General features: G+C 46.6%; 4 protein-coding genes across 6 annotated transcripts; 2 read left to right on the plus strand and 2 right to left on the minus strand.

The window, feature by feature from the left end:
• The first annotated feature begins 216 nt into the window (after positions 1–216).
• LOC127329749 (uncharacterized) lies at positions 217–2,911 on the plus strand. The gene is made up of 7 exons (XM_051356208.2): positions 217–332; positions 590–979; positions 1,649–1,829; positions 1,928–2,147; positions 2,331–2,467; positions 2,545–2,583; positions 2,692–2,911. Exons 1-7 carry the CDS (start codon positions 217–219, stop codon positions 2,761–2,763), a joined length of 1,155 nt encoding a protein of 384 aa, XP_051212168.1. The 3' UTR covers positions 2,764–2,911.
• Positions 2,912–3,280: 369 nt separating this feature from the next.
• On the minus strand, positions 3,281–6,308 carry LOC127337234 (oryzain beta chain). Its single transcript, XM_051364198.1, has 5 exons — positions 5,708–6,308; positions 4,580–4,818; positions 4,350–4,490; positions 3,793–4,260; positions 3,281–3,575 (listed from the first exon to the last, which is right to left on the minus strand). Exons 1-5 carry the CDS (start codon positions 6,210–6,212, stop codon positions 3,510–3,512), a joined length of 1,419 nt encoding a protein of 472 aa, XP_051220158.1. The 5' UTR covers positions 6,213–6,308; the 3' UTR covers positions 3,281–3,509.
• A 5,264-nt stretch (positions 6,309–11,572) lies between these two features.
• Positions 11,573–15,844, minus strand: LOC127337235 (OVARIAN TUMOR DOMAIN-containing deubiquitinating enzyme 7). Of its 2 annotated transcripts, none has more exons than XM_051364199.2 (11): positions 15,689–15,844; positions 15,490–15,596; positions 15,237–15,312; positions 14,949–15,098; positions 14,677–14,741; positions 14,497–14,581; positions 14,249–14,398; positions 14,016–14,133; positions 12,658–12,773; positions 12,434–12,531; positions 11,573–12,027 (listed from the first exon to the last, which is right to left on the minus strand). In XM_051364199.2, the coding sequence occupies exons 1-11, from the start codon at positions 15,749–15,751 to the stop codon at positions 11,901–11,903; spliced, it is 1,155 nt and encodes a 384-aa protein (XP_051220159.1). In that variant the 5' UTR covers positions 15,752–15,844; the 3' UTR covers positions 11,573–11,900. The 2 variants fall into 2 exon arrangements, with proteins under 2 accessions (XP_051220159.1, XP_051220160.1); XM_051364200.2 differs by having other exon boundaries at positions 15,237–15,319; positions 15,689–15,843.
• Positions 15,845–16,005: 161 nt separating this feature from the next.
• On the plus strand, positions 16,006–18,191 carry LOC127337237 (large ribosomal subunit protein uL14mz). Of its 2 annotated transcripts, none has more exons than XM_051364202.2 (4): positions 16,006–16,220; positions 16,304–16,375; positions 16,972–17,075; positions 17,624–18,191. In XM_051364202.2, exons 2-4 carry the CDS (start codon positions 16,342–16,344, stop codon positions 17,996–17,998), a joined length of 513 nt encoding a protein of 170 aa, XP_051220162.1. In that variant the 5' UTR covers positions 16,006–16,220; positions 16,304–16,341; the 3' UTR covers positions 17,999–18,191. The 2 variants fall into 2 exon arrangements, with proteins under 2 accessions (XP_051220162.1, XP_051220161.1); XM_051364201.2 differs by having other exon boundaries at positions 16,006–16,157.
• The last annotated feature ends 7,018 nt before the right edge of the window (positions 18,192–25,209 follow it).

Raw genomic sequence — 25,209 nt, forward strand, 5'->3', positions numbered from 1 at the left:
CAAAAAAAAAAGAAAAGCGCCAGGATCTTGCAACGCTTCATCTTCATGAACCCATGGGGAACATAGAGCTCGCACTTGTTCACAGTCGTCAAAACTGGATCCCTGCTGCAGGTTCTGTATGCGATTATAGATCAATAAACAAGTAATTCATGGGCACTCTGCAGCCAAGGAGGAGACCACCGTACCAAACCCTAATCTAACCAGCCGCTCTTAGGCATGACGCCCAAGAAGCTTCCTCCGGAGTCCCTCCCCGGGCGAAGCCCCTCCGGCGGCGGATTCCAGCCGATCACGATCCACGTCCGTATCAACAGGGACAGGAGCTACCTCCCCAGGTAACTTCCGGTCACGGGCGGGCCGTTCCGAGACTTCCGGGATCTCGAAGACGCAGTTCGTGCATGCTACGCTGACATCTACCTCTCCTGGCATCGCCGGAGGCGACCCCTTGTTCCGCCGCCTCCTTCGACGTACCAACGGCACCAATCCTCTAGCTAAAACCTAAAATCGACTGATTACTTCACTCTTCGATCAATAAATCGATTTGTTACTTTACTGATCGAACAAAAAAAATGTTTTTTGATTGCTTCTCCAGCGACAGCATATTCGAGTTCAGGTACGTGGTGGAGCATGTGCCTCGGCGGCCTACACAATCTCCGGCGCAAAGGTTGGAAGAACCTGCAGACCTAAAGGAGTCGCCCAACACCGCAACGTTGGAGGAGAAATTTTCCGGCAGCACTGCCACTGCCACTTCCTCCTCCTCCTCTCGGCAGTCAGGTCAGGACACCATTATGGCCTCGCCACCATCAGGCTCGTCACGCATTTGGGGCCAAGTACGGCATGACTGGGGATTCGTATATTACATCAGGGTCGATCTCGGGGGATGTTTCCACACATATCCTCACACCGGCGGGCGATTTCAGAGTTCAGAGGAAGCAGAGAGCGCCATGGATCGCTATTTCCACGAGCGTCGGGATCCAAAACTGTAAAGTTCCTCCACTCTGCTCTTGATAGATTTTGCATCACTTATTTCCCCTTGCTCTGTGTGCGAACCTGCAGATGATTTTTATTCAAACAGGGTTTACTTAAATAGCCACATGCGTCTATGATGTATGTAGCCGCCCTTGTAGGGATGTAGGCCACAAAAGATAAGCACACGAGTAGGGATACTAAGAACAAAATTACCCTTAAGTTAGATTCTGGATAATCTTGCAAGGTGACTTACAATAATTTGCATATTCCTCTTTCGGTGCTACCTCAAGTTAGTGGAACATGAAACTGCATTGGCGAGAACCTGCTGAAATTGTGTCAAAAAAATAGCTGAAACTAACAAGTACTACCACTTTTCATATTTTTGTTAGGACATTAATTTGTACATTTGATTAGCACTTAGCCCTACATGGCTCTGTTTCCGCTAATCGTGATAGCCAGAAAGTTAAGCTCTATTCACCGATCAAAATAGTGTGCAATCTGAAACCAAAGAAGGAATAGTTTTTCTTCTTCTAAGAATTACGGACCGGGAACAGGCATCTATGCAAACTAGTTCATCGATGCCCTACTGATAACATTTATATAGTCCTCAGTATAACTTCATGTTCTCCACTCTAAGAGAATACAAGCTACTAACCATGTAATATGCTCCGATCTATATTAGGTTAGTGAACCAAGGTGTGGTTCCTTCAGTTGAGATGGCCATAGAAAAAGCTCTTTACTGGCCTGATGGCAGAAGGAAGAAGCGTTCGAAATCGCTTGTGGCTGAGCAAACCGGTAGTCAGGTCCACCGATTAGTAGAAGCTTTGGTGGACAAGCATAATGAGGATCACAATCTTCCCGGGGTTCGCTCTCTTTCTTTCTCCTGCTACAAGGATTGACCTATGTCTTATTGTTTTATCCATGCAAGAATTCTTGATCTGACCCATGTTTCTTATCATAGGATCTTGCATATGAACTCAAAGATGTTGTGCACTACCGAGAATTTTGTGAGAAGCGTACTTGGTTCTATCATCTCAATTTCACCATGACTAAAGTAGCAGGTGATTTCAATTGTGGCAACGACAACAACCTGTTCTTTGCGGAAGTCAAATGTGTGCGACAAGGAAAGCAAGAAGAATTGTTGGTCAGTTGTTTGTGCATGGTTAGTCCTACCAAAAATGGTATGTTGGACCCTTCCCTTGGATAAGTGTTGTAAAAGTACATTTTTGTGGGCGGCGCTATAACTTGAGCTTTTGCACCGTAATCTTATACCTTCAGTTACTTAGTCAGCAATTATTTTATATGTTGGTGCCTGGTTGGTTACTTACTATGCAGTTAACTTTTTTTTTTTTTTGTCGATGAAGGTCTCTGCTATGGTTGCACCAACAATGGAAGTGTCAACATGAAGCACCCAAATAGTGTAGATGAATACATCGGTGGCCACTTGGACGTGCGCTCATCATTCGGATGTCACGCAGAGTGGAGCGACTCCGATGATGATGTAGGATCCGTCGATCCTCTTAAAACTTTTGCTGCTTCGTTGCTAACCACATGTGTAAAATGCGCCCTCTTTTACAGGTGGAAGCCAAGAAGAAGGAACTGAGACGTTTGTTCACGGTACTGGCATGTTTGGTGTTACGGTTTACTGTTTTTACAAATATTAACACGATCCTGGTTACTTCATATTGCCCGTAAACCATTGCTCGTGTGTATCGGTATGTGCAGGGAAGTGATGATCCAAATGTGAAGACGATCTTGTGGATGCATCCGGATGAAGTTTTGCTGGAAGAAGACTAAGAGAATGACCCAACCCGAGCTCAAGATCCAAGTAGTTCAGTTTGCTCTTTCCTGTTTTGCTAAGACACCAAGATGATAAAGACGGTTTCACTCGAGATGGACAAGCTTGTAGCTACACATACTTTTTCACGTTGTTGATATGTTTGCAAGTTTGGGTGTAGCTGATCTTTTTGTAAATTAAAACTTGGATTTATGTCTCGCTCAGATTTGAACGGTTTGGAAAGATGATATTCATAGGCAAATAATGTTCCTTTCAATGATCTATATCTAGCCAAGCAACAGTGATATCGTAAGGCTTTGTCCCGGCTGAATTGTTCAGTTAAATCCAAAAAAAAATGATGCCTGACAGTAACCATCCATGTATAGCCAAAGTCTTTGGATGAAATCAGGAAAGCCCTTCGTATATGGAGTTAAGGACAGATGTACTCCAGGAGACATCACTGTTACCGCTCATATGAAAGCAAAGGCAGTAACCGGTACGAACAGAGCACACAGCTTAATCTCTTGTACTTAAAAGTTGAGACGAACAAGGATAATCACTAATTAGCTTGACGAATATTCTTGAGAACATTACAAATGGGAGATATGTACAACGACGACTTCATCTAAGAAAAGTAGTACTGAACTTAAGAACCAATTCTACAAAAGCCATGTCTAGTTCAAATTTTGAACAAAGGTTTGCGGTGCACAGAGGCAGAAAAGCTCCAGGCAGCCGCATCCTTCTATTCACCGCCGTCTCGACGAGTTCATGCGGTAATGCGCTTAGCGAGGGTGCGCTTCAAGGCCTTCACAGTCAGCGGGCTGTTCTTGCTCTGTTAAATCAAAACAGAAGAGGTTAGTTGATCCGTTATGGTTTTCTAATCTCAAGTAAAACATAATATCTGCTGGGTAATTCAAGAAAAGCACGGCACATAGCTCTCAGGTCAGTTTGGTCATGCATATGACATGACTTCTCAAAACTCTCAAACTTGCATGAGATGAACAATAAATGCTGCAGAAAGAACAAACACAGTAAGGCAAAGTCATTACCGCTGAGCAAGTTCCAGCACGGATGTTGCAGACAGGGTAGTCCGGTGGGCAGCAGCTGGCATGGTCCTTGCAGCAGGTGGCACCTTCAACAGGGCAGCAGCCCCATAACAGGCATTGGTTCCTGAAGCTGAACGCGCAGCAGCAGGTGCTGCCGGCTGGGCATGACTGGTTCTCGTCACAGACATGGTCAGGGGCGACTGGGGGAGGCGGTGTCGGTGGCGTGGGGGGTGTTGGAGATGGCTTGGGCGGGTTAGCACCATTCTTGGTAGGGTACGATGACATCATGGCAATCCCGCACTTCCCAGTGGTCGCGTTGATGTTGCGCTCCATGCGGAGGTACCCAGCCTCTCCCCAGTTTGGACCCCACGAGTTGCGGACGATCCAGTAGTCCTTGCCGTTCTCAGTGCCATAGCCAACAGCAACCACACCATGGTCAAGTTGTGTGCCACACCTTCCGCTGAAGACACCCTGTAATGTTGATCAAAGGGGACAGTTATCATCACAATGACCTAAACATTGGATAAAAGTAAGCTGCTTGCTACAGCAAGTTCACTTACCGACTGATAGAGCTGAAACTCCCGGCCACCAGCTTCGATGGCAACACTCACAGGCTGGTGAGCAACCGCCTTCTGCAACGATTTCTCATCATTTTCAGGGACATCTTCAAAGCCATCGATGCTCACCACCTTTGCATTTTTCTGAAAAATCAGATAAACCAGTTAGAACATCAGCAGCGAGAATCATCTGGATGCAGAGACAATATGAAGCAAGTAAAAAAAGAAATTACCCTGTTGATATCACATCTGCCATCCAAGGCTTTGTAAGGGTAATCATCTTCAGTATCAACGCCACCGTTCTTTATGATGAAATCGAAGGCATCATCCATAAGCCCCCCGTTGCAACCATTGCTCTGTCCATTGGTGTCACACTCCACAAGCTCCTGCTCAGATAATGTGACCAGCTCACCAGTGACAATTTGGTTGATGCTTTCCACTGAGCTGATTGCAGAAAAGGCCCAGCAACTTCCTGCATGCGTCCACAAAACAATCCATCAGTCAACATCAAATTAACTTGAGAACAATTACAACTACACAAACTAAGCAGTTCCTAGGATCACACCAATCAGAGTTGTACCGACTTATCTCATCTAAGGTGAGAAAGGTAACACCAAACCCTCAAAAACAGTTTTAACTACATCAATTTCCTGTCACAATATTTGTGTGCGTCTTCTGATTTTCCCATGGTCCAGTATAAGTGCAGGGAACAGAATGAGTGGATCAGGGCCATATTACCCATACAGAACAACATGTATAGATGTACTAACAAGCTTAAAATAGTTGTGATTAAATATTATAATGCAAGATCTTTTCATGGCTCAAGTCACGATGATCAACTGGTCAGCGGTACTTGACTGACAGATGCACCAAATACAACAATTTCAACAGCACAAGAAAAAATAACAAAAAACAACCTAAAAAGGCGGCCACAAATCAGGAAAACAATTTTGGAGCCAAGTTCGAGTGTCTGGAAGTAAGGAAACCGCACGGCGCATGGCAGCTCCAACGAATCGCCTGCTATTAATTGAAAGCGGCGCGACTGGCAGTCGTTGCTTCCTTCGTAAGGAAAGTATATGAAAAATAAACCAGCAATTAAACTATGCAACTAACCTAGCCTGTACGTGATTTTTTGTTGTTGCAGCAACCCGAACCCCAAGAGTTTAATTTCATAGCACACCGGTTGCACCGCTACCATGATCGATTTGGGATCTAGAATTACTAGGATAAAAGTGACGCGGAGTAGATCCGATATTACCGTTAACAGAGCAGGGGATCGATCGCATCTAACCTAATCTAGGCATGAAAAACTACTCGATAATAAAAATCGCTCGAGAGTGAGAGGAGAGATCGCTACTCACCGCACTGGCCCTGGTTCTTGACGGCGGCGACGGCCCCCTTCTCCCTCCAATCGACGGCCTCGGGCAGCTCCTCGACCCCATCGTGGCGGTACCTCTCCCCCACCACGCGGCCCGCCCTCTCAGCCGCGCCCCTCACCCCGAGGAACGCGGCCCGGAACTCGGCGTTGGTGAGATCCGCGAACCGGTTCAGGCCCAGCCGGAACCCCTCCTGGCCCGCGGCGGCGCGCGCGTTGTGGGCGTCGACGAAGCGCAGGTTGTCCCAGAAGACGCGGAAGCGGTCGACGAGCGCGTTGGAGTTGCGCGGGGGCCCGGACCCGCCGCCGTTCTCGGCCAGCCAGAGGTCGTAGACGGCCCGCGCCTCCGCCTCGGTGCGCTCCTCCAGGCCCCGCGTGCCGTGCGCCTCGTTGTAGGAGATGATCGACATGTCCGCGGCGGATGAGGCCAGGGCGGTGGCGGCGAGGAGGACGAGCAGCAGGGCCCCCGCGGCGGCGGGATTGGCCGCCATGGTGGCGGTGGAGACGGGCGTCGCTCTCGCGAGAGAGAGACGAGATGCTTTTTCGAGTTTTTTCTTGTTCGTGATTTCGATGGGTGTGGTTGAGGGGTTGGGTGCGGGTCGGATTTATAGATGGGGGCTCGGTCGGTTTGGGGAGAAGAGTCCTGGACTCCTGGGTGGGATCGAGTCTGGCAGGAAGGTGCGGTTTGGTGTTGTTTTCTTAATCCAAATTCAAACTATAAACAATTGTTGTTTAAGCTGATTCTAATTCTAATCCTGACTAAGCACGGCCTGTCTGTCTCTAAGAATATTGGTCGGATCGGATGAGGACTCTGATCCACGGCCACATCACAATGGTCGATCGAGGCCGGTGGATCAAAGCGTGGACGGGGGAGATCTCTGCCTTGTCATGTAGTATTTACTTTTGTACTACGAGTAGCAAAAGAATAAGTAAAAATATATCGTGAGTATCTCGACGTTATATGTGCTCGCAAATTCGTTTCACAAGAAACCAAATATTTGTATCATATTAAAAAAGATAAATTAGATGTTTAAAAACTGACCGTGAGTTTTTTTTTCTTTTTTACACATTACACAAAATATATTGTTTTACGTGAAACTTACGTGCACACATAAAATATCGAGATATCCGCGAGAACTTCTATTCGACTTTTGAACATTTAAATGAATTTCTTGTGGCACAAGCAAATGCACCAAGATTAAAAGTAGATTTTTAAAAGGTACTTCCTACGCCATAAGAAGATGTCATAGATTTATCTAAATATAAATCTATACATTAAAATATATTTAAATACACTCAAATTTAGATAAACTTATGGCCCGCTTATACACAGAGGTAATACTACAAAAGATACGCTCGTATATTTGTGTATCGTAGTGAATGTGAAGGCTGGGCAAAAATCGAGAGATCCCACGCTTAAATGCGCCTAGAGGTTGAAATACATGTCGCATGACTCTCTATTTATAAGACTGCTCAGACTGCTCATAGTGGGAGTAACTTAGGTAGTAACATCACACACTTCAAGGTATTTTGGTGACATGGCATAGCAACAAATGAAGAAAGAGATGGAGGTGGTAACTAGCTATGTTACCGTAACATCACACACCCCAAGATAAAATGAGTCTACAAACTAATAAATGAGACTTTGCATGATACCATCTCTAAGTTACTTTCCACTATGAAGGTAGTAACATGGACTAGTAACTTATGCATAACACCACCTTATGTTACTCCCCACTATGAGCAGCCTCATAGTGGGAGTAACTTAGCTAGTAACAACACATAACCCAAGACATTTTGGTGACATGGCATGACAATAAATGAAGAAAGAGAGTGAGGTGGTAACTAGCTATGTTACCATAACATCACACACCCCAAGACAAGTTGAGTCTACACTATAGTAAATGATACAATGCATGACACCACATATTAGTTACTACCCACTATGGAGGTAGTAATTTAGAGTAGTAACATATGTCATGTTACTAGTCTAAGTTACTTCCCACTATGACTAGCCTAACGAGGATTTGGGATTATCATTACTTTCAAAGAAATTTGGACGGTTAGACTACTTTATAAATACTTTACTTTTTTTGTTTGATTCAGATGATTGAATTTTTTTCTGATTACATTTTGCACACTATTTCACAGCAAAATTTGTTGTGCTCGTAGCTTTTGCAATAAAATTAGAGTGACGCAGTGACACATCTCAAATTAAATCACATACTTCTCCGACCCATATAAGTGTTGAGATTTTAGTTTAAGCTTTGAGGATTTGAATGGACATATTGCCATTCTCGGCTTTTCATGTTGAAGCGTCTGCGGTACTAAACAACATGCAAGTGTCGGGTTCTTCCTAGGCAACCTCGAAACCATTTCTAGAGAGCCATGGCGGATTTGAGCATTTCGAAGGGAGGCCCCAAACGGGCCCCATTGGTCCGTACAATGTTCGCCTGGGCTAAAACTGCCACGAACGACGCCCCTCATCTGTTGTCTACGTGGGGGAGGGCAGGCCCACGGCCCCCATCCTTCCCCAATTTGGTATCAGGATGCCGAGCCGCGGACACGGCCCAGTGGTTGTGGGCACGGAGAAACTTCTCAAAGCTAGTGTTAAGGTACATGTTGCTTTGCCCATCGAACAGGACCTCGATGGGCCACCAACAAATGCCGCAGCTAGCTTCCCGCAGGTCCATACCGGCCGGCGAGAATTTTCGCAAGCTTGTGTGGAAGTCTCTTTCTATCGAAAGGGTCCTTGGTGATGTGGATGACAAACTCGAAGTACTTGTCCTTCTTGCACTCTGGCTCCGCGGGCGAGGGCGAGCGTGCAGGCGTTACAGATCCAGCACGACCGACACTGCCCTTGCCCTGCCTGTGGCCGACGCGTGTGTGACACCGACCCCTAGGACCCGCCATGGAGCACATGAGGAGAAGATTGAGCACATGAGGAGAAGTTGGATGGTGGCGCCAGGGTTGGGGATTGAGGAGGTAAGTAGCTAGGGTTGTGTAAGGGGGTGGATGCGCCCACGCCCCATTTTATACGCCGGAGCCAGCTGAGGCGGCGGTGGCGTGCAATAAGGCCTACACACATGGATAGATATGGGGAACCTGCATCGCCGCGTGGCCATTAATTTAACTTGGCAGGATGTGAAAGCGACGCCGCTGCCCTACCAGTACTGCCGCACCGCTTAGAAGACGAAGCAGACTAGATGACTACCACACGGTCCCGAAGCAGAATGGGGTGATCACGCGCTGCGGGGCACATTGCGTCGGCGAACCGCGCCCGATCACTATGCGTCGAACCGTCGAGCTTGGGGCAGATCCTAATTTTAACCACGTAAATGCAAATGGTCGCTTTGGATAGTATGTTTAACCGCTAAGAGAGCGAGTCCGATGCAAAGCACGGTAGCTAGCAGAGGTTTAGGTTGACTGGTCACGGCCGTGGGGCCGCCGCCACGCACGCCGGCCATTCGACCGACCGTTAGGCGAACCGTTTGTGTGGTGCACGGTGCACCCATTCCGGCCAAGAAAGCCGTCAGCAACGATGAGCTAGCGAGCGCCTACGGTCGCCGACGCTCGTCGGCAAGGGGCGGCGCATGCCCCAACGGAATCCAGGAGGAGCCTCCGTCCTTTTCCTTAGCCGCCAAGGAATATGCGTTTGTTGGGAGTGCTCGCGCCCGTGAAGGCGTGAACTGAACTTTCTCGCCGCGCGCCGAACGGGTGACCACCTGGTATGGCTCTAGCTCCTCGGGAACCGGAGGGGCAGCCCGCCCGTGCCGGAAACATGGACGGACGGACGGCCGGGGACGTGCAGGGCGGGCCACCGTTTCCTTGCCAACTTGAACATCCGACCTGTTATTGAATTGAAAAATCAATCCATGGGACACGCAGCGACGCAATCCTACAGATTCCACTAGAACCCGTAGCTTTCCGTTCCGTTCGTTGCTTTGCCCGAGGGGTTAAACGCGCCGCTGTGCAGGTGCGCACCTCTACGCGGCGCAACTGCCACACCAGACAGGTTCCTTGCGTATCCTCCCTAACTGTAGCGTAGCTAGATTCGCAGGCAGTTATCCTACACATCGGTGCATGTTTTCTATCGCCGGCCAAATCATGGGCATGGCACGCACCAACGTGGTTGATGGTCCGGGCAGCGTACCGACCGACCGTGCCTAGGGGCATCCTATGCATTTCGGTCACCAAATATGATCATCTGTATTTGTTTGGATCGAGCCGTAGATACAAAAGTGGTTGAAAAGGCCCGAGTGAGTGACTATTTGCGTCTAGGGTATTTCCATCGTAGGGCCGAGGCAATTTATTATTTCAAGTGTCACGTTCTTTTAATGGTCATTAACGTTCCGTTGAGGCATGGCACCGTCTATTACCGGTTCTCGCGTGAGGGCGGTAGGTCCGATCGATTGGCATGCGTGGCCGCTGTTTCGCACGCGGGGAAAACCGGATGCTAGTTCCCACCTTGCTGTGGCTATAAAATGAGTGTCGATGCCACAACAACGACAAACCCTACCTACGATCTCCATGGCCGACCACGAAAGCATCTGGAGCTGCGTTATCGCCATGGCTCGCGTCCCGCTATCCGGAAGAACCGGACAGAACACATCTTTCAAGGCGGAGCAGACCGCCGCCTATGCCCGTGAGGACGAGCTCTACGGCCCCCACCGGGAGGGCATGGGGGAGGCGGCGACATGTATGGTCGTCGCGTTGGAGTACGTGGGGCGTCCCTCGAGTTGCTCCATCGGCCAGCAACGCCAAAATCCAGGCGGGCAATGGCAGGCTCGCCGAGGCGAGGGCGCATCTCCGGAAGTCGTAGCCTGCGCGTCATGGGCCCCAATCCGCGGACGTTAATGGCCAAAATATATATCGTTTGCGTCGGGTCGAAAATGCCGGAAGTACCACTAGCGAGATACACACCAAACGCTACGTACTGCTAGACTAATCGACTCCATGCTCATTTTCCGTGAAAAAGCTTCTATTTTAAGAATGCACGGTGGTTATTGCTTTATTGGCCAGGGCCGACAGGAACCTCTGATCATTTGCTAGGTGAAGGGTATCTGGAGTGGACCAAGCACTACACTTATTTTCTCTATAATAGAGTATGCCTTTGGATAAAGTGCGGCGCTGCTTATTTTCTCTATTAGCCGTCTAAAAAAGAAAATATTTGCGCAAGCTGTACTAGCCCTATCCACGACAGGACGCCGCTTCAGCGATAGGATGAGAGAGCGTTAAAGTTATTTCTCATAAGAGAGAAAATTTCTTTCTTGTACATTGCTTGACACTATTGTTCTCCTCAAAAGTCATTTCAAATGGCTGAGAACATAGTAGAAATACTTAGTGAAGAAAGCACATGTTGCCGCCCTACACCCCGTACACGCTATATACAAGCCTCGTAAGTCAAAGACAGTCGATCAAAATCTCATCTTCTTTCTTCATCTTTGCATTGCCTGTGGGCTGTGTCACTGCTTTACAAAATATAAAGCCCAAAAGCAACATTTGACATTGAGTTAGTATATAGTGGAGATCACGCACCAAAGAGCCTTTTTCCCCTTCCTCACCAAGGAACATTCTCGGAGTCTGGGCTCTCGCTAAGCAACCCCTTCTAGTCCTTTCCATCTTTGTTTATGTGCTGAACTCCATATTCACATCAACAAAGATCAAAAGACTACTTTCACAAGTCTTACTCACACGTTCGCAGCATTATTCCCATGACATTTTCATGGATTTCGTCGTATATAGAGAGGACCCCCACAGCAAACGGAGAAAGTACATGTCAAACAACGAGTCCCAGAGGTGTCTATTTGCCACACAAACGAACGTGCAGGGGAACCATAACCAGTGCGAATCTGAAAATTTGCAAACAGACCGAACCTTTTGTGAAACCAAAAGCTTCGGGTAACTGATTACCGTATAGATATATTGCACTGCTCACAAGTGAGGTTTCACCACCAGAAATCAGCTGTATGTAACACCCCACGGAAACCTGCTAATTAATCTCCCGACACCATCATCCATCCCATTCTCCCAATCGTACCGCTAGAATAGTAGACAACAATCACACGGTACGTCATTCAGCTAGAACAGTGCAGTTCTCGCAAGGCAAGTCAGGCATCTCTTGAAAACTTATGCCTGGGTTTCCATACGTCTGAGTGCGGTCGCCGTTAAAAGGTGGTTCATATGCAGAGAGCTCCTAGATCTGGTAGGGGTACCGTAGACTTGCGCTCCTTGACTGGTGCTGCTTCAGGTTCTTTCTTCTTTTGCTTCTTCCCTTTCTGAGCCTTCCCTTGGCCACCTTTGGTCCTGATAGGTGTCAAGTGCATACAAAAAGGCATTATAAGTGTATACTTCATCACACTTCAACATCATACCAACAAAAAACAGGGCCTTTGTTACTTGAACGTAAATATGTAACTGATCTTAACCACCAAAATGAGCTCTGTAAAGAGGGATGGAAAATATTCTCACTATTCATATATGAGATAAGACTAAGAACTTTCCCCTTTTTTCGATTAAACCACTATTTGAAATACATGAACTGTACAAAACAGAACAGATATGCTGCGTGCAAGAACATTCACAATGTTGCTTTTATCTAGAAGAGCTTATCTGAAGAATATTTGCCATGGAAGCAACAGGAAAGAAGCTCATAAGTAGCAAAGAATATGCTAAAAGACTAAGAGAGGATGAGAACATTCAAAAGTCATACCGTGGAGGTGCTTTTGACGCTACAGCCGTGGCTAAACTACAAGATGCCTTGTGCTTCTTTGCAGATCCACAAGAGCACTCCTTGGAATTGGACTTATCCTGTACAAAAGAACAAGAGATAATTCTCATTTCCATTCTTCGCCTTTCTAGTCTCAACATGGTGGAACAATGCGGGGCAATTTAACACTGGGAACATCAGTTAAGAAGTGCCCGCATGATAGTTACCTTCTTAGCATGTGAACTTTTGGATTTCTGAACTGTTTCATCTTTACTAGAACAGCTTTCTTCTTCCTTGTGGTAATTTATTTGGTTCCCATTCTGGGATGTGCTAAGCTCATCTTCTACAAAATATAAAGCCTATGAGCATCCAGCAAATATGACAGTAAATGAACGAGCAAAAATTGAAGGCTATTGTACCTAGGACACTTAATGTGTGCTAAGCTCATCTTCTACAAAATATGACGTGCTAACTGCTAAGCTCATATTCTACAAAATATGATGCACTAAGCTCATCTTCTACAAAATATAAAGCCTATGGGCTTTCCGCATCCAACTGTTCTTCAATAGATTTATTCAAGAATCCAGAACATTCCAGCATGATAAAATAAAAAAAATCATAAAATTCCTATGTTAGATTTTTTTTAAAAAAAACTTGGAGGCTATTGTACCTAGCACACTTAACATCTTATTAGTGCACGATCAGAATTAATTAACTCAGATTTTTCTAGATACACAACACATTAAAACGTGTCCAGATTACAAAGCAAGGAAGTAGTATTTATCAAAGTCTATACTACATTCTCTCTTAGATAATATATCACCCAAATTTATATTCACAACAACCAGCAATTTAGTAGCAAAAAAAAGTCTACATTGGACAGTGCAGGCCTTTCTTGTTATCGCATACAACTCAGCACAGATATACTACAAATTATATGGATGCTGACTGTTGACTAACATATCGACTGCCTTCAACAATTCCAGCAGAACGAATAGGAAATGCATCCAAATTCCAAAAGAGAAAAAGTAGCATATTTTGGCAAGAATACATGGATGCTTCAACTTTCCCACAAATCAGTTCACAGTTTTGTGTTCAAAATGATTCTACAAAAAGAGTGCAGTGTTCAAAATGATTCCACAACATGAGGACCCAGAACATCTACATGCTATATCACCCGATATAGCTAGGTTAGTACTCCTACCTAATACTTGCCCTTTCATCTACACAATTAAGACATCTGTGAATAAGACTATAAGACACATGCTTCCAACAGAAAGCGAACTAGTTCATATTTTAGGAAGAAGCCAAGAACACTGCAACAAGATTAGACTCTGAAAACTGAGCTAATGTTATCTTCAAAAGGGTGCAAATTTCACACTAAAAGTTATCAGTTCTCATACGGAGCCTTCAGCAAAGACGGGGATAACATTTACTAGAAGTACCCCCAATTCCGGTTTGGTACTAGTAACCAAAATTCACAGATTGGTCATTACTTTGCAAAGTACAATAAACACACATGGACGGATTAAACTGTTGGGAAAACAGAGAGGTATTTAGTAAATTCGTGGTAGTTAAAGCTTACCCTTGCACGCATAGTCCATATAAAGATCTTCATCCACATTATCAGAACACACTGCAACTAGTTCAGCTATCATGTACTCAACAGCAGCATCAACATCACCATCAAATTCCCCCAAAACCTGCATGATCAATTGATCATTACTAATGACATCAACAGACAGTGATTGCTAAGATCAATCTAAAGCAAGTTAACAAATGCGATGTCAAAATGACGATTAATCATACAACCCATACATGTTCAGCTACAGCAGCATCAGAACATCCAGTTCCATCCATGACCCGTTTAACCGATCTATCGTCATAGGTTGACCTGTTCGAAGATTTCTTTAGGTCTTTTGCTTTTGTTTGAGCACTATTGCTTGTGCTGGCTACATTGGCATCTGTCTGTAAGATGATAACAGAACAAGGAATAGACGTAAGCAAACATTCTCCTTCCATAACAGAAAGGAGCTGAACTGTTTACAGCTTTAACAGTGAAAAACCTTGATAACAACTGGCATTGCAGGGCCTTGGCATGGATCTTCAGTCAGTCTGACACTGTTGTAGTGTTCACCGTGATGATACGATCTGCATTGAAAACAAATTAGAAGTTGCAAGAGAACCATGCCTACTACCATCAACACTAACATACTAGTTACATATCGTATAATATATTAACTTACAAATGAACCATATTGCTGGCTTCACGACCAGAAAAGTTATTTATGTACCATCGTGGTGAGTTAAGCTGTAAAACAAACAGCAACGATACAAATATCAATAAAATGTTACAATATGTACATGAATCTAACCAAAAAGAATGAATATCGAAGAACATACAAGTGACCTACTAATCTATAGATAAACTAGCGGTGATATAGCATAAATGGTCCGAGTGCATTATTATGTCATCCATATATCAAAAATCAGAAGGAAGGCTTGCATTGAAAATTACCATGTGAATGCATATGTTTCTGTTGGTGACAAGAGAGCCCGCCTGCAACTCCATGTTGCCAGCCCAAGTCCCATCCTTCATCATAGAGTCGCAGTATTCATCGAACGGTACCTCATCCTCGATGAACGGCTCAAACTCCTCACGGTGTTCCTGCACCAAATAAGGATGTACCACCAACAATTCAGCATCGTGTCTAATCAGTTCCACGGCCTAGTCCGGATGAAATCCTAACTGACATTACAATTTACAACGAGCTTCCGATGCAAAAAAAGTTGTGCCATCTCTTACCACGATGTAGTGCACAACCATCTCCCGGTACTTCATGTGCTTTTCTTCATCGCCCTCGAGCTGGTCACCCATTGCCCTGCAGACTACGATGAGTAGTCATGTAACTCAAAAAACAGCATGCAAAGCCACAGCAGCAGCAGAACTACCCCAACCCCACCCCCGCGGTACAAAAAAGAACTAAATCCCACTCTTTTTTTTTTCGAGATTAGCAAGAATCTGATAGAATCCAAGACAAGAAGAGGGGGTCCTGAACCTGAAGAAGCAGTTGCCATCGGCGGTGACCTCGACTATCTTCACCCCAATGGAGTCCAGCTGCGCCCTGAACTCCGACATGTCGGCCTTCTTCCCCAACTTCTTCACCTGCAGAGGGATCGGAGAGAATAATAAGCTCCCTAATTTCGATCAAACGTGGGAAGTAAGGGATCGATCGAAGCGTAGTTTTTGGTGTTTACTGCATCGCGCTGCTTCGGCTTGCGGGCCTTGGACGCCGCGGCTGCCTTCTTCTTGCCCGCCATCGCGCTGCGCTTCTGTGCAGTATGCTAGAGAAATCGGCGGCGGCGGGCGGCGGGTTGGGAGGGAGTAGAGCTATCGAACTCTGCCGGAGACGGGGGAGAGGGATCGGAGGGGAAAAGGAGTAGGAAAATAAGCAGGGAGCCGAGAGGATCAGCCTGGGCCGCCTCGTGGGCCTAAATAATGGCACAAAAATTACGGGCCGGGCCGGTCTGAAAGGGCTTTATTCCGTCGCAGTGGGCCGTGGAGCTGGGTTGTGCCGGAGCCCCGCGCCGCCGCCGGCAGAAACCCCACCCCCGTCTCGACCGAAGCTCGAAAGCGCAGGAGCTCTCCTTCCTCGTCGGCGTCCTCATCTACCTTACTAGCCCGGAGCGGAGATCCATCCGGGTGCGCGAGTCCTTCTGCTCTGGTGTAAGGAAGCCCTAGCTTTGCTGTTCGTTTTGATTCCTTCTAGGCTCCAAGATTTTGCGCCAGGTTTGGTGGTTCTACCGGCCCTGTTGCTAGGCGCGTTCCGTGGTTGTATCGCTGTAACAAAACTGAGCCATTTTCTTCTGCAGGGAAACCTAGGTAGATATACAGCAGCAGGTGACAAGAAATGGCAGCGTTCCTCAGGTCAAAGTGTTCGTCAGGTACTGCTCGTCTGACTGAGCCTTCTCGTTTTAACCTTGGCATTATGAATTTGCTGCTCAGTTCTCGTGTCAGCTCGTTTACGATGGGAAGCGTGGTAGTAGTTGACTGGTGATTGCAGTAAATAAGTTTCAGTTAATATGGAATTCAGCAATCGAACATGGTGTATCAAAACCATGGAGAAAAATCTAATCTTGGCTACTACTTGAACTTTTTTCTGAATGCGATCTGCTAGTCGTACCTTAGTCAGTCCGAACTTCAGATTCCGTGTTTGCCTGAAAATTTTAACTGCTATAGCTTATAGGAGTATGAACCTATGGTGATTATGGTTAATTCATATAACATAAATGCTTAAGGAACTACCATAATTTGTTTTCTGGAAGCTATAGCAGTTACATCTACTTTTGTCCTGTTTTCTTTTCATTTTGGATTTTAAACAGATAAAGTTAGCTTGATATGCTTAACTAGAAGATATCTTTAAATAAAATTGTAGAATTTATTGAACTTTTTTATTTCTCTAATTAGCAAATGCATTTTGGTGCTGCAATGTGATGCTTAGCAAAATCACATGATCTAAATGTTTTATTTATTTATGTAGTTGGCCGTACTTTGATGGGAAGCCTTGGAAACAATCTGTATGGGGGTGTTAACAGCTCTATTGAAGCAGTGACTAGACCATCTCGTTCTGATGCTGTCTGCCAGGTATTGCAGTATTGCTGCGTCCTTCAACCACAAATGTTAAATTAGCGCCCCCTCACGTCTAATTTGTTATTAGTCATAAATCATCATGCCCTTTTTTGATCCATTTGGTAATTTGTTCAAGCGAGGTGTGTTTCTTTTATTTTGTTCCAATGATATCCATGATCCGGTATTAACTAGGTAGTTTGTTATATCATTGAATGGCTTGTATTAGTACTGTTGTCAAGATCCAGGAAATTTCTTCAGTTGCCTTAGTTGTCTACAATTGATTACAGGCTAGATTCCGATGACTTATTGAACTACATGTTTCGGAGTTTTCCTTCCGAGACATTCTTTAAGCATTTTTCATTGTAGCAGAACAGAAGATAGCCATAAAATAAGATATTGAAACGAAGTTTGTGAAGAAAAAATTATCTACATAACCTGTTTGCAAAGCTAACAAGATAACTGCTAGAAGTGGAATGTGTAGTTTTCTTGAGGTGCTTGTTTATCGAACCACAAATGCTTTCCAATGATAAATGTGGTGACATGTGTTTCTGTTCTGGTTTCAGCAAATCAGAACATTCATCCAGATGAGAACAAACCTCAAGGTGGTAGACAATTCTGGAGCCAAGCGGGTTATGTGCATACAGTCCCTTAGGGGGAAGAAAGGAGCAAGGCTTGGGGACATGATCATCGGTTCTGTCAAGGAAGCGCAACCTCGCGGTAAGGTCAAGAAAGGAGATGTGGTATATGGAGTGGTTGTCCGTGCTGCCATGAAAAAGGGGCGCAGCGATGGCAGCGAGGTCCAGTTCGACGACAATGCAATTGTCATTGTGAACAACAAGGGGGAACTGATTGGCACACGCGTCTTTGGTCCTGTTCCGCATGAGCTCAGGAAGAAGAAGCATCTCAAGATCCTTGCATTGGCTGAGCACATAGTTTGACGAATCTATCTGCTTAGTTATATCTATCTCCATGTTAGTTCTGCAGAATGAAATGGAAATCTCCAAGATTGTCCATGTGTTGTTTTGGTAGTCTCTTGCTGTTAGTGTATTTTACCTTTCTTTGGTTATTTCTGTTTGCAATAATCTGTACTCTAAAAGGAGAATCTGCACCGAGTGAATCACCTACAAACTAGACGAGGACTTGCACCGTGTGTCCACATTATAATCACCTGCAAACTAGACGAGGACTTGCACGTCTTTGTTTGCAATAATCTCGACTCTAAATGGAGAATGTACACTGATTGAGCTGTAGTGAATTGTTTACAAAATAGAAGAGGACTTACTATGTGTCCACATTATAATCTGTTTGTTCTTTTATGTTTAGTTTTTTTTTTTTTTTTGAATGGTCACCGGGGGGAGAGATTCCCCACCTGAATTTTTCATTCATATCAGGGCTCAAAAGCCAGTTTTACAGCAGAGGTACAAGGAGCAGAAGGGGAGGGGAGAGGGTTTTCATATTACATCAGTGGCGGGCAAAGCAGCCATCCCACAGCTCAGAGTCGTTGTGGGTTTCCCCAGTAGCCCTAAACCGCCACAGCGCTGCATCACGGCGGCAGACAACCATCAGACGGGCAAGGGAGGGGCTGTCTTGGTGAAAAACAACCCCGTTCCGGTGCTTCCAAACTTGCCAGCAGCAGAGGATGATGAAAGTAGAAGTGGAGGACGGGAGGGTGCCCGCCGCCGCGGGGGCAGCGTATTCATGGAGGTGGCAGACGTCGGCGTCGGGCGGGAAACGACCGCCAATCGCGTCCCAGAAGCCCACAGCGAACGGGCAGTGGAAGACGATGTGCGAGGCATCCTCGCCAGCTGCGCCGCAGATGGGGCACACGGCCTCCGGAGCGGTGAGGACGTGCTTCTTGAGCAGCTCGGCCCTTGTCTGAATCCTGGACTGGACAAGGAGCCAAGCAAAGAATTTCCCCCGAGATGGGGCGAACCCGTCCCAGACGAACGAGTGGAAGGGGGCGAGGACGCCGCCGAGCCGGGATAGCTTGTAGATGGCTCCCACGTCCAGGGCGCCCAACTTCTTGCTGCAGCGGACGAGCGAGCGCGAGTCCGGCGCCGCCACGAGCTGCACATCGCTCAGGGGGTGCAGGACACACCCAAGCTCGCGCTCGGCAACGACAGTGAGTCGAGGAACGAGCGAGGCGGCCACGCCGGTAGATAGCGTGGCGGCCAGCGAGGCCAGCGGCTTGAGGGCGTGCGAGAAGAGGGCGGGGAAGAGCTGTTGGAGAGCTCCGCGCCCCGACCAGTCGTCGAGCCAAAAACTGACGCGCTCGCCGTCGCCGATGACCGGGACAGAGAGGGAGCGGTACAGCGGCATGAGGGCAGCCAGGCCCTCCCAGTGCGGACCAAACCCTGAGCGTTTCCGAGCTGCGACGGGTCCGCTGAAGGAGCCCCATGCCCAGGCCGCCCAGGGAGAGGACGGGGCGGTGTGGAGGCGGTGCAGGAGCTTCAGTTGCAGGCAAGAGTTCTGCGTGCGTAGGCAGCGGATGCCCAGGCCTCCCTCGTCCTTGGGACGGCAAACCTTTGCCCAGGCCACCAAACACCTCGCACCAGAGGCCCGTCCCTCGAAATTCCATAGGAAAGCGCGGCGCAGGGCATCGATGGCTTGGACCAGCGGGGGCGGGAGCTCAATCGCGCCCATGGCATAGGCCGGCAGGGCGTCCAGGACGGCGTTGAGGAGGACGATCCTACCTCCCGGCGACAGCAGCAGGGAGCGCCACCCGGAGAGGTAGCGGTCAATTTTGGCGATCAGCGGAGCAAAGTGAGCCAGCTTCAGCCTGTCACAAGTGAGGGGGAGGCCTAGGTATGTTTGTGGGAACCCTTCCACTCGGCAGCCAAGGGCAGCCTGCATCTCCGCGACCAGTTCGGGCTCGACGTGCATGGTAACCATCGTACTCTTGTCAAAATTGATCACCAAGCCAGTGGCAGCAGCGAACTGATCAAGGAGCTCGCGCATGCGCTGCGCAGCTCGAAGCCCAGGACGAAAGATGATGAGCGTGTCGTCCGCGTACTGCAGGACGGAGCAGGGTGCAGAATCCGACAGGGGATGCTGGAGGATCATGTCTTGCTGAATCAGGCGTTGTAGGAGGTCTCCCATGAGCAAGTATAGATATGGAGACAAGGGATCGCCCTGACGGAGCCCCCGCTTGCAGTCAATCCACCTCCCAGGGATTCCGTTGAGTAGGATCGCCGACTTCGACGAGGTAAAGATGTCTGCCATCCAGTCACACCAGGTTTCAGGAAAACCGCAAGCTTCCATGACACATCTGAGGCTGCCCCAATCGATTGAATCAAAGGCTTTAGCAAAGTCGAGTTTCAGAACAACGGTGGGAGCCCTCCTCTTGCTGCAACACTGGACAATCTCTGTTGCATAGTGATACGTCTCCGACGTATCGATAATTTCTTATGTTCCATGCCACATTATTGATGATATCTACATGTTTTATGCATACTTTATGTCATATTTATGCATTTTCCGGCACTAACCTATTAACGAGATACCGAAGAGCCGATTCTTTGTTTCTGCTGTTTTTGGTTTCAGAAATCCTAGTAAGGAAATATTCTCGGAATTGGACGAAATCAACGCCCAGGGGGCCTATTTTCACACGAAGCTTCCAGAAGACCGAAGATGATACGAAGTGGGGCCACGAGGTGGCCAGACACCAGGGCGGCGCGGCCTGGGCCTTGGCCGCGCCGGCCTGTCGTGTGGGGCCCTCGTGTGGCCCCCTGACCTATCTCCTCCGCCTACTTATAGCCTTCGTCGCGAAACCCCCAGTACCGAGAGCCACGATACGGAAAACCTTCCAGAGACGACGCCGCCGCCAATCCCATCTCGGGGGATTCAGGAGATCGCCTCCGGCACCCTGCCGGAGAGGGGAATCATCACCCGGAGGACTCTTCACCGCCATGGTCGCCTCCGGAGTGATGAGTGAGTAGTTCACCCCTGGACTATGGGTCCATAGCAGTAGCTAGATGGTCGTCTTCTCCTAATTGTGCTTCATTGTCGGGTCTTGTGAGCTGCCTAACATGATCAAGATCATCTATCTGTAATGCTATATGTTGTGTTTGTTGGGATCCGATGGATAGAGAATGCTATGTTATGTTGATTATCAATCTATTACCTATGTGTTGTTTATGATCTTGCATGCTCTCCGTTATTAGTAGAGGCTCTGGCCAAGTTTTTACTCTTAACTCCAAGAGGGAGTATTTATGCTCGATAGTGGGTTCATGCCTCCATTAAATCTGGGACGGTGATGAAAGTTCTAAGGTTGTGGATGTGCTGTTGCCACTAGGGATAAAACATCGATGCTATGTCCGAGTATGTAGTTATTGATTACATTACGCACCATACTTAATGCAATTGTCTGTTGTTTGCAACTTAATACTGGAAGGGGTTCGGATGATAACCTGAAGGTGGACTTTTTAGGCATAGATGCATGCTGGATAGCGGTCTATGTACTTTGTCGTAATGCCCAATTAAATCTCACTATACTCATCATATCATGTATGTGCATGGTCATGCCCTCTCTATTTGTCAATTGCCCAACTGTAATTTGTTCACCCAACATGCTATTTATCTTATGGGAGAGACACCTCTAGTGAACTGTGGACCCTGGTCCATTCTTTTAATCGAATACAATCTACTGCAATACTTGTTCTACTGTTTTCTGCAAACAATCATCATCCACACTATACATCTAATCCTTTGTTACAGCTGTAGGATAACGTTGCTTAGAAAACAAAAATTTTCCTACCGCAAACACGCAATCCAAGCCAAGATGCAATCTAGAAGACGGTAGCAACGAGGGGGTATCGAGTCTCACCCTTGAAGAGATTCCAAAGCCTACAAGATGAGGCTCTTGTTGCTGCGGTAGACGATCACTTGCCGCTTGCAAAAGCGCGTAGAAGATCTTGATCACGATCGGTTCCGGCGCCACGAACGGGCAGCACCTCCGTACTCGGTCACACGTTCGGTTGTTGATGAAGACGACGTCCACCTCCCCGTTCTAGCGGGCAGCGGAAGTAGTAGCTCCTCTTGAATCCGACAGCACGACGGCGTGGTGTCGGTGGCGGTGTAGAAGTCCGGCGGAGCTTCGCTAAGCTATGTGGGCAATATGGAGTGGAGGAGCAAAGCTAGGGTTTGGGAGGGGGTGGCCGGCCACTCAAGGGGGGCGGCCAGCTTATGGTCTTGGGGTGGCCGGCCCCCTCCCTTGGCCCCTCATTATATAGGTGGATCCCAAGTGTTGGTGTCCAAGTCTTCGAATAAGACCCGAAACCAAAAACTTCCATAGGAGGGGGGAAACCTAGCCCAACTAGGACTCCCACCCAAAGGTAGGATTCCCACCTCCCATGTGGGGGGTGGCCGGCCCCCTATGGTGGAGTCCACTTGGGACTCCACCCCATCTAGGGCTGGCCGGCCATGGTGGTGGAGTCCCATGTGGACTCCACCTTCCTTGGTGGTTTCTTCCGGACTTTTCTAGAACCTTCTAGAACCTTCCATAGAACCTTCCGCGACATTTTATTTCACATAAAATGACATCCTATATATGAATCTTATTCTCCGGACCATTCCGGAACTCCTCGTGATGTCCGGGATCTCATCCGGGACTCCGAACAAATATTCGAACTCCATTCCATAATTCAAGTGCTACCATTTCAACATCCAACTTTAAGTGTGTCACCCTACGGTTCGAGAACTATGCGGACATGGTTGAGTACTCACTCCGACCAATAACCAATAGCGGGATCTGGAGATCCATAATGGCTCCCACATATTCAACGATGACTTTAGTGATCGAATGAACCATTCACATACATTACCAATTCCCTTTGTCTTGCGATATTTTACTTGTCCGAGGTTTGATCTTCGGTATCACTCTATACCTTGTTCAACCTCGTCTCCTGACAAGTACTCTTTACTCGTACCGTGGTATGTGGTCTCTTATGAACTCTTTCATATGCTTGCAAGACATTAGACGAATTTCCACGGTGTGGGCCAGAGTATATCTATCCGTCATCGGGATGGACAAATCCCACTGTTGATCCATATGCCTCAACTCATACTTTCCTGGATACTTAATCCCACCTTTATAGCCACCCATTTACGCCGACTGGTGTTTGGTGTAATCAAAGTACCTTTCCGGTATAAGTGATTTACATGATCTCATGGTCATAAGGACTAGGTAACTATGTATCAAAAGCTTATAGCAAATAACTTAATGACGAGATCTTATGCTACGCTTAATTGGGTGTGTCCATTATATCATTCACACAATGACATAACCTTGTTATTAATAACATCCAATGTTCATGATTATGAAACTAATCATCCATTAATCAACAAGCTAGTTTAAGAGGCATACTAGGGACTTCTTGTTTGTCTACATATCACACATGTACTAATGTTTCGGTTAATACAATTCTAGCATGATATATAAACATTTATCATAAACATAAAGATATAAATAATAACCACTTTATTATTGCCTCTAGGGCATATCTCCTTGATCTCCCACTTGCACTAGAGTCAATAATCTAGATTACATTGTAATATACCTAACACCCATGGCATTACGGTGTTGGTCATGCTTTGCCCTAGGGAGAGCTTTAGTCAACGGATCTGCTACATTCGGATCGGTGTACTTTGCAAATCTTTACTTCTCCATCTTCGATGTACTCGCGAATCGAGTGGTAACGCAGCTTGATATGTTTCAGCCTCTTGTGTGACCTTGGCTCTTGTGCATTGGCGATGGCACCCATGTTATCACAGTAAATGATTAATGGGTCCAATGCACTAGGAACCACACCGAGCTCTACAATGAACCTCTTCATCCATACCGCTTCTGATGAAGCCTCCGAAGCCGCTATGTACTCTGATTCTGTTGAAGACTTCGCCACCGTGCACCGCTTCGAGCTTGCCCAGCCATCGCAGCACCATTCAATATAAACACGTACCTGCATTGTGACTTAGAGTCATCGGGATCAGTGTTCCAACTTGCATCGGTGTAACCGTTTACAACGAGCTCTTGGTCACCTCCATAACAAAGAAACATATCCTTAGTTCTTTTCAAGTACTTCAGGATATTCTTGACCGCTGTCCGGTGTTCCATTCCTGGATCACTTTGATATCTCGCTAGTCAAACTAACAAAGCATGTGCTATATCCGGTCTAGTACATAGCATGGCATACATGATAGATCCTATCGCCGAGGCATAGGGGATGTTACTCATCCTTTCTCTTTCTTCTCGCCGTAGCCGGTCCTTGAGTTTTACTCAATACCTTGCACAGTAACATAGGTAAGAACCCTTTCTTACTTTCGTCCATTCTAAACTTCTTTAGAATCTTGTCCAGATATGTACTGTGATAGCCCTATTAGGCGTCTTGATCTATCTCTATAAATCTTGATGCCTAATATATAAGATTCTTCACCAAGCACTTTGATTTAAAAACTATTATTCAAATAACCCTTAACAACTGCTTAATAGTTCTATATCATTCCCGATCAATAATATGTCATCTACATATAATATCAGGAATGCTACAGAGCTCCCACTCACTTTCTTGTAAATACAGGCCTCTCCATGACACTGTATAAACCCGAAGTCTTTGATCACTTTATCAAAGCGTCGGTTCCAACTTCTCGATGCTTGCTTCAGTCCATAGATTGAACGCTCGAAGTTTGCATACTTTGTCAGCATTTTTAGGATCGACAAAACCTTTGGGTTGTACCATATACAACTCTTCCTCAATGTCTCCATTAAGGAACGCCGTTTTGACATCCATCTCGCCAAATATCATAATCGAAAAATGCAGCTATTGCTAACAAAATCCTTACAGATTTTAGCTTCGCTACAGTGTGAGAAAGTCTCATCGTAGTCAACTCCTTGAATTTGTCGGAAACCCTTTGCGACAAGTCGAGCTTTATAGACAATAATATTACCATCAGCATCTGTTTTTCTCTTGAAGATCCATTTATTCTCGACAGCCTTTCGGCTATCAGGTAAGTCTACCAAAGTCCATACTTTGTTATCATACATGGATCCCATTTCGGATTTCATGGCTTCTTGCCATTTGTTGGAATCTTGGCTCATCATCGCTTCTTCATACGTCGCAGGGTCCTCATCATTGTTATCTACAATCATGACATT

The sequence above is a fragment of the Lolium perenne genome, chromosome 2, assembly GCF_019359855.2.
Source record: "Lolium perenne isolate Kyuss_39 chromosome 2, Kyuss_2.0, whole genome shotgun sequence".
Classification (NCBI taxonomy): Eukaryota; Viridiplantae; Streptophyta; class Magnoliopsida; order Poales; family Poaceae; genus Lolium; species Lolium perenne.

Excerpts from the sequence above, each read along its gene's own strand:
- LOC127329749 (XM_051356208.2), top strand. The coding sequence starts at position 217 with ATGACGCCCAAGAAGCTTCCTCCGGAGTCCCTCCCCGGGCGAAGCCCC. Across the intron at positions 333-589 it reads GACAGGAGCTACCTCCCCAG|CGACAGCATATTCGAGTTCA; the intron begins GTAACTTCCGGT and ends TTGCTTCTCCAG. Across the intron at positions 2,148-2,330 it reads GGTTAGTCCTACCAAAAATG|GTCTCTGCTATGGTTGCACC; the intron begins GTATGTTGGACC and ends TTGTCGATGAAG.
- LOC127337234 (XM_051364198.1), bottom strand. The coding sequence starts at position 6,212 with ATGGCGGCCAATCCCGCCGCCGCGGGGGCCCTGCTGCTCGTCCTCCTC. Across the intron at positions 4,819-5,707 it reads CAAGAACCAGGGCCAGTGCG|GAAGTTGCTGGGCCTTTTCT; the intron begins GTGAGTAGCGAT and ends GGACGCATGCAG. Across the intron at positions 4,491-4,579 it reads GCAGATGTGATATCAACAGG|AAAAATGCAAAGGTGGTGAG; the intron begins GTAATTTCTTTT and ends CTGATTTTTCAG.
- LOC127337235 (XM_051364199.2), bottom strand. The coding sequence starts at position 15,751 with ATGGCGGGCAAGAAGAAGGCAGCCGCGGCGTCCAAGGCCCGCAAGCCG. Across the intron at positions 14,582-14,676 it reads GCCAGCAATATGGTTCATTT|ATCGTATCATCACGGTGAAC; the intron begins GTAAGTTAATAT and ends TTTTCAATGCAG. Across the intron at positions 14,134-14,248 it reads ATGCTGCTGTAGCTGAACAT|GTTTTGGGGGAATTTGATGG; the intron begins GTATGGGTTGTA and ends TTGATCATGCAG.
- LOC127337237 (XM_051364202.2), top strand. The coding sequence starts at position 16,342 with ATGGCAGCGTTCCTCAGGTCAAAGTGTTCGTCAG. Across the intron at positions 16,376-16,971 it reads CAGGTCAAAGTGTTCGTCAG|TTGGCCGTACTTTGATGGGA; the intron begins GTACTGCTCGTC and ends TTATTTATGTAG. Across the intron at positions 17,076-17,623 it reads GTTCTGATGCTGTCTGCCAG|CAAATCAGAACATTCATCCA; the intron begins GTATTGCAGTAT and ends TTCTGGTTTCAG.